At 36.6% G+C, this 15875-nt stretch overlaps 1 protein-coding gene across 1 annotated transcript in view; it reads right to left on the bottom strand.

Annotated features, from left to right (window-relative positions):
- The window catches only part of KIF13B (kinesin family member 13B), a 198572-nt gene that overhangs the window by 103932 nt on the left and 78765 nt on the right, over window positions 1–15875 (bottom strand). The window contains exons 7-10 of the mRNA XM_078445580.2: window positions 14449–14536; window positions 11334–11468; window positions 9036–9148; window positions 7691–7802 (exon numbers count right to left, since the gene is read on the bottom strand). Of these exons, the coding sequence (XP_078301706.2) occupies window positions 7691–7802; window positions 9036–9148; window positions 11334–11468; window positions 14449–14536 (448 nt within the window). The remainder of the gene's footprint in view (window positions 1–7690; window positions 7803–9035; window positions 9149–11333; window positions 11469–14448; window positions 14537–15875) is intronic.

The following is a 15875-nucleotide window of genomic DNA, read 5'->3' as shown; positions in this document are numbered from 1 at the left end:
ACTAAAACTGATCAGTATGGTGAAATGGGCTTTAGAACAGGCTCCAACAAATTCAAAAAATTTTCACTTGACAACACTAAAAAACAACTACATATAACTCAGAATTACAAAACTAGAAATCAAGTCCACCCGGACTCCGCTTCACCATCCAAAGGCTGTATGTCACCCGCCTGTGGCAGGCGGCCTCTAAGACAGCCCCCCAGGATCCTCATCTCCAGGTATTCATACCTCAGTACCATCCCCCTCTCTTGAGTGTGGGCAGGACTTCTGATTTACCTCTAAGGAACAGAATACAGCAGAAGTGATGGCATGTCACTTTTGAGGTTAGATTATAAAAAGACTATGGCTTCTGTTGTGGGTATTTTCTCTCACTCTTGGGAAACCACTGTCATGAAGTGAGGTGGCCCTATGAAGAGACCTCAAAAGTGAATATGGAAAGAGATCTTCTGGAGCCTGCCAACAACCACTGAGGTGAGCAGATCCAACCCCAGGTCAAACCTTGCAATGACGGCCCCAGATGACACTTTGATTGCAGCCACATGGGAGACCCCAGCCAGAACCACTTGGTTAGGCCACACCCAGAATCCTGACCCACAGAAACTATGAGATAATAAATGGTTGTTGTTTTTAGCTATTAAGTTTTAGGGGTAATCTGTTACATAGCAATAGACATCTAATAATACACTAATATACTATCCCAAGATGAAAAGAACAACCCAAAAAAAGAGATCTGATACCCTCTTTCAGCAATAGGATATCACTGAATTATGGATTCTCAAGCAGGCCAATATGGGGAATCAAAGATCATAAAAAAGCCAACTTTTTACCTTTGAAGATAAAAGGTTTTTCCAATTATCAATATATCTAAAATTTGTTTGTGCAATCGGTGATTTATACCATCCTTGTACAAATTTTACTTAGTCCTCAGCCTTTTGTGAATTATTTTACAGATAAAAAACAAAACAAAAACCAGAGGTTTGTTCTGACAAAGCAGGTCAAATACTCTGCCTAAAGATCCAGAACTAGTAAACTGAACAATATTCTAATCCAGTTGTATTCTGCCTTCAAGTCCAATATGATTTCACTCCCCCACAGTCACCCACAATAATATAGCAACAAAGTGCCACTTGGCAACAGAGCGAGAGCTCAGATCTGAGGAGCAAGTAAGGTGACTGGATAGCTTTCCAAGTTATTTTGTCTTAGTGCCAGAGTCAAAATAATTCCCTAGGTACTGCTAACAGTTCAATACAATCGCAGACTATGTATCTGTTTATTCATCCACTACTGAAAACTAGGTTTTCCACAGAAAATAAAGCTTAATGAGGTCTTTGAAGGAAATACACTCCAGCACATGAAAAGGAAAGAAACATAAGTAATCTGGACTCTAGAAAGCAGAAGCAACTTCTGCCAAGTCTGTGTGATCACTTGCTTTCCTCTTCGCTTCTAGACACTGATATCACACTGTTGGTGCCCAGCTTTGGCAACGTCCAGAAGAATACCAAGATGCACATTAATGAAATTCCAATGTTATATATAAAGATCACATGAATTACATGTCAGATTATAATTCAGTTCACCAACAGCACCATGGTAGAGTGTTGCCCTTCAAGAACTACAGCATTCTGTTAGCCCACATGAACAGCAAATGCTATTGGGTAAAAGGGGATTTGTAACAATAACTACCAAAGGGAAAAAGCATGCATATTGTGCTTTAATTTGTGCTGAGAAAAGGAAACCTGGCAAATGACAAATACTTGATATTTTAAAAGCCCTTGTGCATGAGTAACAATATGCTTATATTCAAAAATGGCCTCATGCCATTAGCAAAAAGGAAACAGCAACAAAAGAACTGGCACTCATTCAAGGAGAAAGTATAAAGCTTCTTGTTACTCTTTAATTGTTTAATTAGGCAAATCAGGCAAGCTTTGTTTCAAATGTGGCAACTGCAAATTAAATGGACATAGGAAAGAAATTGAATTTTGGAAGGCAGGATTTTTTGAAGCTGAAAGAACTCTTTGAAGTCATCTAATGAAATTACTTCATTTTACAGATGAGAAATTGAGACCCAGGAAGATTGACAGACTTACCAAAGGTCATAATGCTGGTTCAGAGCAGAGCTGAAGGTACTCATTCACTCAGCTCTTTACAGCGTTTACATCTAGAGGGTGGTGCTCTACATACAACACGGTAAGAACTAGAGTAGGGATAAACACAACATGGTCACAGAAAACAGAGAATGAGCAGAAAGCCCAGTCTTGAAACGGTAGGGAAGACTTTCAGAGAAAGTGACATTTGAGACCTAAGATGAATAAGCATTGTCCAGATAAAGATTTATGGGGAGGGCAGTGGGAGGGGAGATTGCAGAGAGGAGGAAGAATGTTCCAAACACGGTAAGAATAATGTCCTAGAAGTAAGAGGACTCAACACTTAGCTAGGACTGATCATATTAAGAGCAAGAAGAACAATAAGAGGTAGTGAGGGGTCAGATTACTGAAGGCCTATTAAGTCACAAGTCATTAAAGAATTTGGACTTTATCATAAGGGCCTCTAACAGAATTATTGAAGAGACTGAAGTTTAAGAAGAGTATTAATTTTAAGACAGTACAACCTTACTATAAAGAAGGAATGGATTAATAAAAAAACTCAAGGGAGATGTTTCAATCATCCAGGCAAGGGATGAAAGTTGCCTTCATTAGGTAAGTGGCAGTAAGAACGAAGAAGGTGGATGAAGTCAAAAGATACGTATTATTTGAGTGTTTATTACCAGAAATTATTTGATGTTAAGAGGCTCACATTTAGAAGGTTACACAGAGAAGCAAAAAAATCTCTTGATAAGAAATGGTTCTCCACTGACCACTTACCAAATGAGTAACCACTCAACCCACCCGGAGAGAAGAGTGACAGAAGAGCACTCATATGTATGCCCCACCAAATCACCTAGGGTACTCATTTTCTCTGACGCTCAGATGTGGTAAATATCAAGAGCATAACACAATTATAATGCAAATACAAGGCAAAAACACTTTTAAAAGAAACTGCAAATCTGATAAAGGCTGAGCAATTTTATGAGTTCAATGATAGCTATGTTGGAGAATACTAGAATCATACGAAGTCGAACAAGGATCAGGGAGAGTTAGACTAATTTAGAATTAAAGAAGGACAGAGCAAAAAGGACATAAACGCTACTTCAAAGGAGACTGATTTATGTATCAATGGATTCTGAGAGGCCTTTGGGAAAACTGTTTAAACATCGGAATAAGTCTTGCAAAAATGCCCCACTTGTGATCTTGCTGCAAAAGTTACACATGACAAAGAAGGTCACATAGTTTTCAAGTAAAAAACATGACAAGAAAACTTCATTTTTTTAGCCTAAGAACTGACACACGGATGTTATAATTACAACCTAATTTTATTGAACAGAAGATAAAGTGAGTTTTCGAAAATATTTAGTTTTGCTCTTCAAGTATTATCATGAGTTTCTATCAACATGTGGTAAAAGTAAAGTGTTTCTCCTTCTAACAAAAAGTAACCTTTGACAGGATGTACACTATATAGCCTAGGCAAGAGAAGATGGGCAGCGAAGTCAGCCCTAATCTTATTTCTGCAACCACTGTCCCACGGTAACATGGGAACATTACCATTTGCTTTCAGAGAAGTAAACGAGATCATGTGTATGAAGCACTTTGCAAAGTAATTGATTCTTCTGGCCTCCAACCTATGGAATGAACACTCAATAATTACACTGGCTATTTTAATTCTGTGAATTAATTTAATAAAAGATATTTCCTAGTGTTTGTTTAAATGGACTGAGGTGGTAACACTGAAACAGGACAATGAATATTATGTCTTTTAAATCAGGCACATCCAGGGAATAATCATGAATTATCAGGAAACGTTTCTGTGGGAAAGTCTGAGGAATAAATGAGTATCTTATCAAAATGTCTCCTGGAAATTAAACACATGAGATTTCAAGGTTAATTACTGATGACCAGCATGATTAATGTTTTGTAATACCCCTTAAATTCAAGACCTATCTACAAGTGTTTTTTAATTATCAAATTTTGTTTGTTTATTATTTTGTTTTAAATTTCTATTTTTTTTTTTATTTTTTATTTTTTTTTTGCATTTTGGCCAATGGAAGTAATCTACCTGATTTTTTACACTGTGGCCAGTTTCACTTAATGAAGCATGCTCAAATGGTGTGCAGAGTTCTAGAAAGTAAAGATGAATACCACTAACCTTTTGAGAGAGTAGAAAATAGAAGAAAACTCAGCTTCCTTTATAAACATGTTATAGACTAAGTCAAAAGTTGTGTCACCTTGGAATAACAAATATTGTTAAAATGTCCATACTACCCAAAGCAGTCTACACATTTAATGCAGTCCCTATCAAAATACTAATAGCGTTTTTCACAGAACTGTAAGAAAAAATCCTAAAATTTGTATGGAACCACAAAAGACCCTGAATAGTCACAGCAATTTTGGAAAACAATTCCAAATTTCAAGTTATACTACAAGGCTGGAGAAATCAAAATGTAATGGTACTGGCACAAAAACAGACATATAGATCAATGAGGCGGAACAGAAAACCCAAAAATAAACCCACAATTACATGGTCAGTTTATCTTCGACAAAGCAGGAAAGAATATCCAATGGGAAAAAGAAAGTCTCTTCAAAAAAGGGTGTCAGCTACATTTGAATGAATGTACTGAGTGGTCCAGAATGAAACTGGACCACTTATCTTACACCACCCACAAAAATAAATTCAAAATGGATTAAAAACACCTTTAATTGAGGTGAAACCATAAAAAATCCTAGAAGAGGGGCACCTGGGTGGCTCAGTCGGTTAAGCGTCTGACTTCAGCTCAGGTCATGATATCATGGTTTGTGGGTTTGAACCCCAAATTGGGCTCTGTGCTGACAGCTTGGAGCCTGGAGCCTGCTTCAGATTCTATGTATCCCTCTGTCTCTCTGCCCCTCCCCCGCTCTCTCTCTCTCTCTCAAAAATAAATAAACATTAAAAAAATTTAAAACAAAATCCTAGAAGAGAGCACAGAAATGTCTGTGACATTGGCTATAGCAACATTTGTCTAGATATATCTCCAGAGGCAAGGGAAATAAAAGCAAAAATAAACTATTAGGACTACTTCAAAATAAAAAGCTTCTGCACAGTGAAGGAAACAGTAAATGAAACTGAAAGGCAACCTACTGAATGAAAGAAGATTATTTGCAAATGACTTACGTGATAAAGAGTTAGTATCCAAAATATACAAAGAATTTACGCAAATCAACACCAAAAAAATAAATAATGAACAATCCAATTAGAAAATGGGCAGAAGACATGAACAGACATTTCTCCAAAGAAGACATCCAGATGGCCAACAGACACATGAAAAGTGCTCAACATCACTCATCATCAGGGAGATGCAAATTAAAATTACTTCATACCTCTCAGAATGGCTAAAATAAAAAACACACAAAAATAATAAGTGCTGGAGAGGATGTGGAAAAAAAGGAACCCTCTTGCACTGTTCGTGGAAAGTAAAATGGTGCAGAAACTCTGGAAAAAGTATGGAGGTTCCTCAAAAAGTTAAAAATAGAAGTACCCTAAAATCTAGTAATCCCACTGCTGGGTATGTACCCAAACAATACAAAAACACTAATGTAAAAGGATACATGCACCCCAGTGTTTATAGCAGTACTTTTTACAATAGCCAAATTACAAAAGCAGCCCAAGTGTCCATCAACTGATGAATCGATAAAGAAGTGGTATATACACACAATGGAATATTATTCAGCCATGAAAAGGAATGAAATCTTGCCATTTGCAATGACATGGATAGAGCTACAGAGAATAATACTAAGCAAACATAAGTCAGTCAGGGAAATACAAATACTGCATGATCTCACTCATATGTGGAATTTAAGAAACAAAACAAACAAGCAAAGGGAACAACAAAAGAGAGAGAGGGAGACAAACCAAGAAGCTGACTCATAACTATAAAGAACAAACTGATGGTTACAGGGGTGGGGAGGTGAATTATGGTATGGGGATTAGGAGGTGCACTTGTCGTGATGAGCACTGGGTGATGTATGGAATTGTTGAATCACTATATTGTACACCTGAAACTAATGTAACATTGTATGTTAACTACACTGGAATTAAAATAAAAAATAAAATAAAATTTTAAAACAGCCAAAAAAAGGAGTTGTGTCCTATACTAAGTGTTATATTCTCAACCCCTAGCACAGTGAGCAACAGGTGTTCGATAAAGTCTTGATCAGTGACAGAATAACCTATCACAAAACTAAACAGAGCTCATAAAATTATTTATTTTAAAAAAATAGAGGGGCGCCTGGGTGGCGCAGTCGGTTAAGCGTCCGACTTCAGCCAGGTCACGATCTCGCGGTCCGTGAGTTCGAGCCCCGCGTCAGGCTCTGGGCTGATGGCTCGGAGCCTGGAGCCTGTTTCCGATTCTGTGTCTCCCTCTCTCTCTGCCCCTCCCCCGTTCATGCTCTGTCTCTCTCTGTCCCAAAAATTAAAAAAAAAAAAAAAAAAAAAAAAAAAAAATAAAAACGTTGAAAAAAAAATAGAAAAAAAAGTATTAGGTAAAATATTTTGTTCTAGGTTGGTAACTCTATACAGAGTGAAACTGTCACTGGATTTTCAATCCTCTAGCTCCCAGTCCCATAGCCAATTCACCACGACACCTCCAAGAGGACTACAGGGAAGGGCACCTGCCTAGGTGGCTCAGTTGGTTAAGTGTCTCACTCTTGATTTTGGCTCAAATCATGATCTCATGGTTCCTGAGATTGAGCTCCGTGTCAGGCTCTGCGCTGGCAGCATAAAGCCTACTTGGGATTCTCTCTCTCCATCTCTATGTGCCCCTCCCCTGCTTATTCTCTCTCTCTCTCTCAAAATAAATAAACTTAAAAAAAAAAAAAAAAGAGACTACGGGGAAACTTGAAGACGAGAGACGAAGAGACCTGGAAATAGCCTCTCTCTTCACCAAACACCTATTACATGTCCTTACTATCTCTCTTATGGAATCACTGACTCTTTTATAATATTTTGTGTACACATCTTATTTCCCTTACTAGATCCTGAGCTATTATAGAGGGAGGAGGGTCTTACATTTCTTTACATTCTCCTCATAGCACTCCATAGTCTTTTTTCTTTCTCATTTCCATCTATCTTACACATACTAAGTCAATTAACAAATTAATGACTGTGTGCTCTACTCTGTATCCTTAAACAACACCTAAGATGAAAGTAAATTAAAATGATCATGAGTAGTCTTGATGTTAAACAGAAAAACAAGGTCCAAAATGTCAGCCAAACAAAAGGAGTCTGTGAGAAAGACAGAGTAGTCCAGCTGAGTCCATAAGACAGTGGAAATCCTTTCCTATGACTCACTCAGCTATCAGATTAACAGGAGGTCCTTCTGCTACACCCCAAAATCTCAGAGGCAACTGTGTGATTCAGTGTGCCCTAAATCCCATTGCTTCCAGATTCTGATTAATCAGGTGCTTAATCTACTGAAACTATGATTATCATGTAAGAGTTTAAACTTGAACATTATTAGAAGAAATGGTAATTGGGAGGAATTAACAATCTACTCTTCTCTTCCTTTCTACCAACCACTAAGAGTACGCCAGAAAGGATGGGGGTGGGGTGGTGGGGAGCTTACTTTGAGCAGCCAAGTGAGAACTGAGTCACGATATGGAACAAATTTATTCTTGTTTTTGCCAGCACTCTGATCTGCTAGGGCTGAGATAACGAGACCGAGGGTCGTGAGGGACCTGCATGGTGCAACAAACCGGAATAACCATAAAAAACTGAGTATATTAAGTATCATATTTTAGCACAAAACTGAACATCAAGATGCCTTGTACCTGCATTAGAACAGCACTGCCATCAGCATTTTGCTGCTCAGTTGAAAAACCCATGAACTCTAAAAGCTAATATCCTTCTAATACTACTGCAAGCAATTAAATTGCTTAGCTCTATTATTTTTTTTCATTTTTGTAAATAGCAGCATGAGCTGTAAACCTTTAGGTTAAGATAAGATACAAACACCACATATCTTTAAGAAAGGAAGCCACAAACACAATACAATTAATTAAAACTTAGTATAAGGCAAAAACATTTATATATGTGTGTCAGTATATCTATCTGTCTATATATATGTCATATATATCTATAAATATATCACACACAATATCATTCATATATATCACCATTCAATAATACAATAACAACATAGCATCTGGATGATGGTCTTTTATGATCTCCAGTAAGTGACTCTCACTGTGTTTCCTTCTGGATTCCTGCCCACAGGAGTTAATAATTTAGCTTGAGGTAGAAAATATAACCATTTAAAGGAATTGGTACACAAAATATTACTTTATAAAACCCTGGCTTCTTGGTATAAATAAGCACCACAACAGTCATAAAAGGAAAAGCTCAACGTGGCTAGTACACAGGTTGATGTTTGCTCAGACCGTGACACCCAGGCTGAGATGTCTCAACAGCTTTTCCATAGCTTAGACCAGTGGTTCTCCCGTGGAGGGCTACTGTGCCCCAAACAGGGAGCAGCTGGCAATGTCCACAGATATGTTTGGGTTGTTACAACTGGGGGTGGGAGAAGAGAGGTGGCAGGTACTACTGCCATCTAGTGAGTAAGGCCAGGGATGCTGCTAAACATCCTACAACACAAAAGAACAGTCCCTGGGACAAAGAATCACTCCAAATCTCAGTAGGGCTGCTCTTGAGAAACCTCTGACTTGACTGTGCTCTTCAGCCCCATCAGACATCTCAACAAAACATAAAATATGCTTGGGCCCATAAATATCTATGTCTATATAAATATAGATATATATTTGAAAAAAGTATATATATATGAAAAAATTCTCAATTATTTATTCAATATAGCCTCAATAATTCCAGAACCTTATTCTTTTAATAACCACAGAAGTTCCCCATTTGGCTCTTAAGTCAGTAAAGTAATAAAAGTAAGCTTCTGGAAAACTTACTTGTTGATGTTGCTCCCCTCCTTCAACCTGTCCCCTGCGGCTCCAGTTTTCGTTGCTCGCTCACTGCCAGCTAAGTCAACCAAGCTCAGTTTGCCCACTTTCTCTCCAGATGTCTACAAAGTAAATCAACAAACACTTATAAACAGTTAAAGAATACAGAAAATGCTACATCTCTACCGAATGATTTTATTATCTAAATCCTTTATTAAAACATTTACTGTTATTTCAAAATTATCTTGTGCTCACATAAAACAGTAAGAGAACTGTCCAGTCTAGTAGTAGATAGATACACACAAAATATTCACGGCTTTACTAATTCAGACAAGAGTGAAAGCTGCCTCAGAAAAATAGTGCCCCCAAAATGGGATGTTTGAAGGGAGCCCAATAAAATTTTCATATAACAGCACTTGTAAAATATAAATTTTAATGACATAAAGTTGTTTAAAATTTCACAAATATTTACCAATAACCCTGAAGGAAAATATTTGCAATTCTTACTGATGTAAAAAAAAAAAAATTAAAATTTTATATAATGGGGTCTCTCAAAAACCCAACACTTGCTTAAGTTTTTCATATTATTTATATATAATAATTCCCTTACTTCATAGTTTCAAGTATAAACTTACATATTTTTCTAGTTATTATATATATACACATATATTGATATGTCCTTTATCAAAAATGTTCTGTAATGTAATCACACACATAACACATATTTTATACTTCAGCAGAAATACAAGAAATGTGGGAAAGCAATGCCCAAATCTACAGACTGGATCTTTTTTTTTTTTAATGTTTATTTATTTTTGAGAGGGAGAGAGTCAGAGCAAGAGAAGGGCAGAGAGAGAGGGAGACACAGAATTGGAAGCAGGCTCCAGGCTCTGAGCTGTCAGCACAGAGCCTGATGTGGGGCTCAAACTCACAAACCGTGAGATCATGACCTGAGCCGAAGTCAGATGCTTAACTGACTGAGCCACCCAGGCACCCCCCAGACTGAATTATTTTTTAAAACTTTTCTTTAATATACACATTTATATTTATTTCCATAAATAAACTATGTTGCTAACAAAAGGATATTTGGCTTCCCAAATCAAAAGTACTTTTGGTTTAAAAAAAAAGTCATCAGTATGTTTTTTGTTTTATGCTGAAAAGGAAACAGAAAACAAAGAACTCTTTGTTGTTACACTAATCTTGCTGTGATGGCAAAAAAAAGAAAAATATGCTTTCAGCAAATGAAAATCTTACCAAAATCTAGCATTTTGTCAGCATGATTATTTTAGCTTCTGGCATTTAAAACTGATTTGCTGGGGTGGGGGGTAAGGCATCATAATAAAATATGCAAATATTCACATAAAAAGTAAGTAGTAAACCAAGAAGTTTCAGTATGGTGGAAGCATATACATTTCTGGCTCTGTTTACTCTTCATAAGCTTCAAAACCAAGTATTCAAAACATTACTCTACAAATCTGATACTTTTATAGTACAATTTCCCCAGTATAGTTTATTCCTTCTAATACTTAGCTGTTTAGCAGAAGAGAACGTTTCAAAAGAATCTCTACTAAATTAGCTAGAGTTAACATTAGCTTCTGCAGTCAGCCACCACCAAAGTTTAAAGCTCAAAAAATTCTGTGGCAGAGACCGTGAACCATCAGCATGTTTAACTTCTGTTCCACGTTCCTTTAGTTGGACAGGATGGGGCTAAAAACTACATTTTTCAGATTCCCTTACAGCCAGGGTTCATGATGTGACTTAGGTTCTGTCAAGCAGATACATGTGCTTCAGATTTGGAAAGGAGAAGTAAAGTAGAGGTCATCCCCCGGACTGTTTTGGCTGTTTTCTGCTGGCAAGCAGGATCACGGAAATATGAGGTTTTCTACAAGTGTCTCAGCTTACATTCTCCAGCTTCCAGATCACTAAGAGGCAGCTTCATTAACTCCTATGGCCTAGATCACAGCTACTGAGCATGCCTGGATCTCACAGCCCTGGTGGTAGCCTCAGAGGTAGTCTCATCCTTGATGGGGGAGATCTGTGTGATTATTCCTAGAGATTTACTCTAGAGCCCACTCCCCCTCAGGTGTTCTAACAACGCTGTAATCACCCAATTCCCTCTGTTAAATCCCTTGCTGTTAATCTACAGTGACTTCTGTTTCTTGCTGACTCCTAATTCATACCCATGTCTAGCTAGGATTCTAAGTTATATGACACTTGAAGGAATAGAGTAAGATAAATCGTGATCCACTTTTAAAATATTAAACAAACAAACAAACAAACAAAAAGGTCAGGCATCTGAATACCTACCCCAGACTTCACATCATATAAAGTATGGGTAAGGGTGATTTTGAAGACTGCATGGGATCGACTGCTCTCCTCATTCATGTTCGTGGCAGCAACTGTACGAGACTTGTTACCCTCAGACATCAAAGACTCAATATCCTAAGTGGAAACAAGTCATAGATACACATTCCATTGTCAAATAAAACTCTGCTATCCTATGAAATGCATTACAAGTATCACTACTCAGACAACCACATTTGGAGTTTACACATCTACACTTTGTTTTTCAGTGAACATTAAGCCCAACAGAGTAAAATAGCCAATGCTGTCTCTGAAAACTAAAAAAAAAAAAACAAAAAACCACATTTATTTTCTGTAGATGCCAAATAAAGTAGCAGCTTTGAGAATTAGGAAAGTTTAGAAGCCACGGGTGGAGACCCACAAGATGGACAAACATACGATGCCACCCCTCATCTAATCTAAACAAAAAATTTAGTTTCTTTAATGACAGAAGCAACAGAAGACAACTGTTAAATTAGATCATATGAATAAGCAACAAACAAAAATGATTCTAAACCCTTCACACAGGCATAGCAGTGCTGCATCACCCATGTTAGTGTGTATTATACCAGACCTGTTTCTGAAAACTGAGACATCAAGAAATGAATGTCTGCACAGATTTACTACTTCATTGCCATTACTGCTAAAAGGAGACAGCAAGATGCACTTGAAAGATCATGGGATGGGATCTTCATTTTTTTAAATGTTACAAGCTCTAAAAATAGTTACTTAACCAAACTGAATTCTAGTTTCATAAATAACAGTACAGAGCTATAATATGATTTACCTTACAAGAATTTTAATGAGGAACAAGAAAGATGGTATGTATGAAAGAGTTGACTAGTTGTCTCCTCTTACCCCATCTCCTTTTCTTTCTAGTAAAGGAACCCAAATTTTAGCTAAGCACCTTGCCGTGGAACTAAGAGACTATATTTCCCAGATGCCCTTGCAGCTCAGTCTGACCATAGGACTAAGTTTTAGTGAATGAGATGTAAAGTCATCTGGGAATTCTCCTTAAAGGGAGTAGGCATGCTGTCACATCTTGGTTCTAAGAGCTAAGATTTTGAACTATGAGAATAAGGGTATTACTACAGAGCTGGCTCCATGTGGAGAGCTGGAAGGAATCTAGGTCCCTAACAGCATCTTGGAGCCACTATATCAGCCCTCTCACCATTCATTCTTTCATTTATTCATTTAAATATATATTGAAGTCACCTATTAGATGCTAGTGCATTTTGAATACTGAAAATAATGAACAAAATAGATAACAATTCACATTCTAAAGAACTTAAATCCTATTATATTTTCCTGTTACTTGCAGCCAACACAATCCTAACTGACACATATATATAAAAAACTTTGAAAATCATAATTTTCTATTTTGCCATAGCAATGAAAAAGAATAATGTTTAAGGAAAAATTGTATCTGACAAATAAAAAGCCTCAAAGTAGAAACATTAACTATAAAGAAAAGTTTAAGTAAGCACCAAAATGGAAAATTCAACACAAAAAGAAAAATTCAAAATGTTTTAGATCTATTAAATCTGACCATCCTGAGACTTAATGTAAAAGCTTCACCCTATTTAACCTACACTTATTCATTGGCCTCTAATTTGTTGTCTCATGCATAAACTCTGTATTGAGTCCTTTTTTTTCTACAGAGAGAGAGCACGTGCACACAAGCGGGGGAAGGCCAGAAAGAGAAGGGGATAGAGGATCTTAAGTGGGCTCTCCACTGACAGGCTGACAGTAGCGAGCCTGATGTGAGGCTCAAACTCATGAACCATGAGATCATGACCTGAGCCAAAGTCAGAAGTTCAACTGGCTGAGCCACCCAGGTGCCCTGAGCCTTTAAATTTTTTAAACAAGCAAAATGTCTCTTGTCACTTTCCAATCTCCTCTGAGCATTCAAAAACATCTTGATCTCTCTCCAGTGTTGTATAATAAGTCCTCAAATAATCATTATTAAAATAACAATACTTACTAACATTAATACCCTAGGTTTCTCAAAGACTTTTCACATGCATTATCTCATTTGATCTCCTCCAGGAAGTCTTCCTAGACTCCACCCTCCCCAGACACCTACATATTCATTTAAGTTAGGTATCCCCCTCCTCCAAACTACTAATCCTAGACAAGAATTTCTCATTGCTCTTAGTCATGTTGTTTCAGAATACTTTTATAATAACATCCACAAGTATCTTGAGGGGATGGACCATCTCATTCATTTTTTATATCCTCAGCACCTAGTACAATGTCTGGCACATGATAGATGTTCAATAGATGTTAACCAAGTGAAGTAACTAACACCTACTAAATGAAGTATCACTGACCAAATGACAGAACTGATTAAAGAACAAAAAAAACCAAATGGGCCTACCTCATAATATACTCAAGACAATACAACTAATTTCCATTTTATAACTTGGGACAAAGAGGCTTTTAGTGAGGTAGATGAATCCAAAGTCATACAAGAGTCACGCAATAGGATTAAGTATCACCAGATCAATATTCTGTGACTCTTAATCCGAGGTACATGACATCACAGCATCTCACTCCACCCCCATTTCCCCAACGCGCAAAGCCTGATGGATCCACACAAAGCAGAAGTGTGAAGTTGGAAAACGAAGAGAATAAAAGACCAATGCGTGATCCTCTCAAATTAGAAACAGACTTTGAATTCCAACTACCCAATTCATATATTTTATTTCACTAAATCAATGAAATCATAAGCAACTTCATTATTTTATGTACTGCTAGGGAAGAAAAATGCTGCCATTTATAATTTTAAGATGTAACCATAAAGAATATCACAATTTTAGAGTTCATAAAATATGAAAAAATATGTATCTCACAACAGATGACCAGGTATGCTTGGCAAATGTGTATAACCTTCTCTCAAAATTAAACTGTCCTAATAGCCATAAATAGCTTTTCAAGACAGATTTTTGTAAAAAGTAGCTTTTAAGTAATACTACTGTAATTTTTTTTTAATTTCAAGAAAAATCATCATCACAATTTAAACAAGAAGTAATTTGCTACAGTGACTGTAAGCAGTTTACATAAAGGATGTTATTACCTTGTAGCTTGTGACAGCCAGTTTAGAAAGTCCATCGACATAGGGTCCCAACACACTGTGCTCTCTGACTTTTAACGTTTGACGACTTCTGCTCATTAAAAAGAAAGAATTTTAAAACAATAACATGTTTTTAAAAGGACTCAATCGTCCTCCATAAAAATATACACTGAATTCAATAAAGATCCCAAGTAAAAAGAACCAACTAACTTGATTCAAGAAGAATCTAAACCAAAATTTAAAATCTTGACTGGTAAGAAAAACTTCATAATGTGGTAAAATATCACATCACTCAAAAGGGTACACTGTGGGATGTCTATTTCCTACCACAAAGAATGCAGAGTCAAATAAATACAAACAATCTACTTGTCATTTCACAAAAAGTGGTACAAAGAACAGAACTCAATAAATGTTAACTGTGCAAGAAAGCTCAGACCAATCTCAGTCATGAATAAAAACAAACAAGCCAATACACTGAATTTAATCATGATTTAAAAATGTAACATTAGGCTGATCCCAGGGCTGCTAGGTTGTTTTAACACTGATTCATGCCCATTATCACACTAGACTGATAGACTAAATGGGGAACAAAACACAATCATTTCAATACATGTAGTGAAAAGGATTCAGTATAATGAAATACTTATTCATGATTAAAAAATAAATAAATACCACTTAAAAGAAAGAACTAATAAACCCCGTAAGGGGAATCTGCCAAAACCTAGAACATACAGCATTCTTAATACATCAACCAAAAAACATTAAAAATATTTGTTGATGATTGTATAGTACATGAATTCTCTCTCAAAAAAGCTCCTTAAAAAATATAAACAATACAATGGGGCACCTGAGTGGCTCAGTAAGTTAAGCGTCTGACTTCGGCTCAGGTCATGATCTCACAGTTCATGGGTTCCAGCTCTTCATCAGGCTCTGTGCTCACAGCACACAGCCTGGAGCCTGCTTCGAATTCTGTGTCCCCGCCCCCCTCTGCCCCTCCCCCACCTCTCAAAAATAAACACTAAAAATTTTTTTAAATATAAACATTACAATGAAAAAAAGAATATTTGTTGCTGGTGAGATTACAAGTGATTCTTATTTTATGTACTGATTTTCTAATGATTTGGAATCCTCTAGCACCCTAGGATCAACCACCAAAAATTTCACTTACCACTATAGAACTGTACATGAAGTAAATATAGAACAAATATTTGACTTAATTCTGATCTCAAGATATACTATAACTTTTTCCTTTAATTTTTCTTTTCTTTTAAAGATAATGTGTACTGTATTACCTCCTGAGTATAAAACAACATAATTATATCATTACACACAGTAGATACTGAATTCATAAAATCAGTACTTGATTTAAAAAACTAAGTTCTCTCAGACAGTCTTTGACTGAAAAGGGATCACTTTTAGAGTTTTTAATT

Source organism: Panthera onca, chromosome B1 (assembly GCF_046562875.1).
Source record: "Panthera onca isolate mPanOnc1 chromosome B1, mPanOnc1 haplotype 2, whole genome shotgun sequence".
NCBI lineage: Eukaryota > Metazoa > Chordata > Mammalia > Carnivora > Felidae > Panthera > Panthera onca.
Note: the sequence above shows the minus strand (reverse complement) of the source record. Positions and strands in the feature narration are given on the sequence as shown.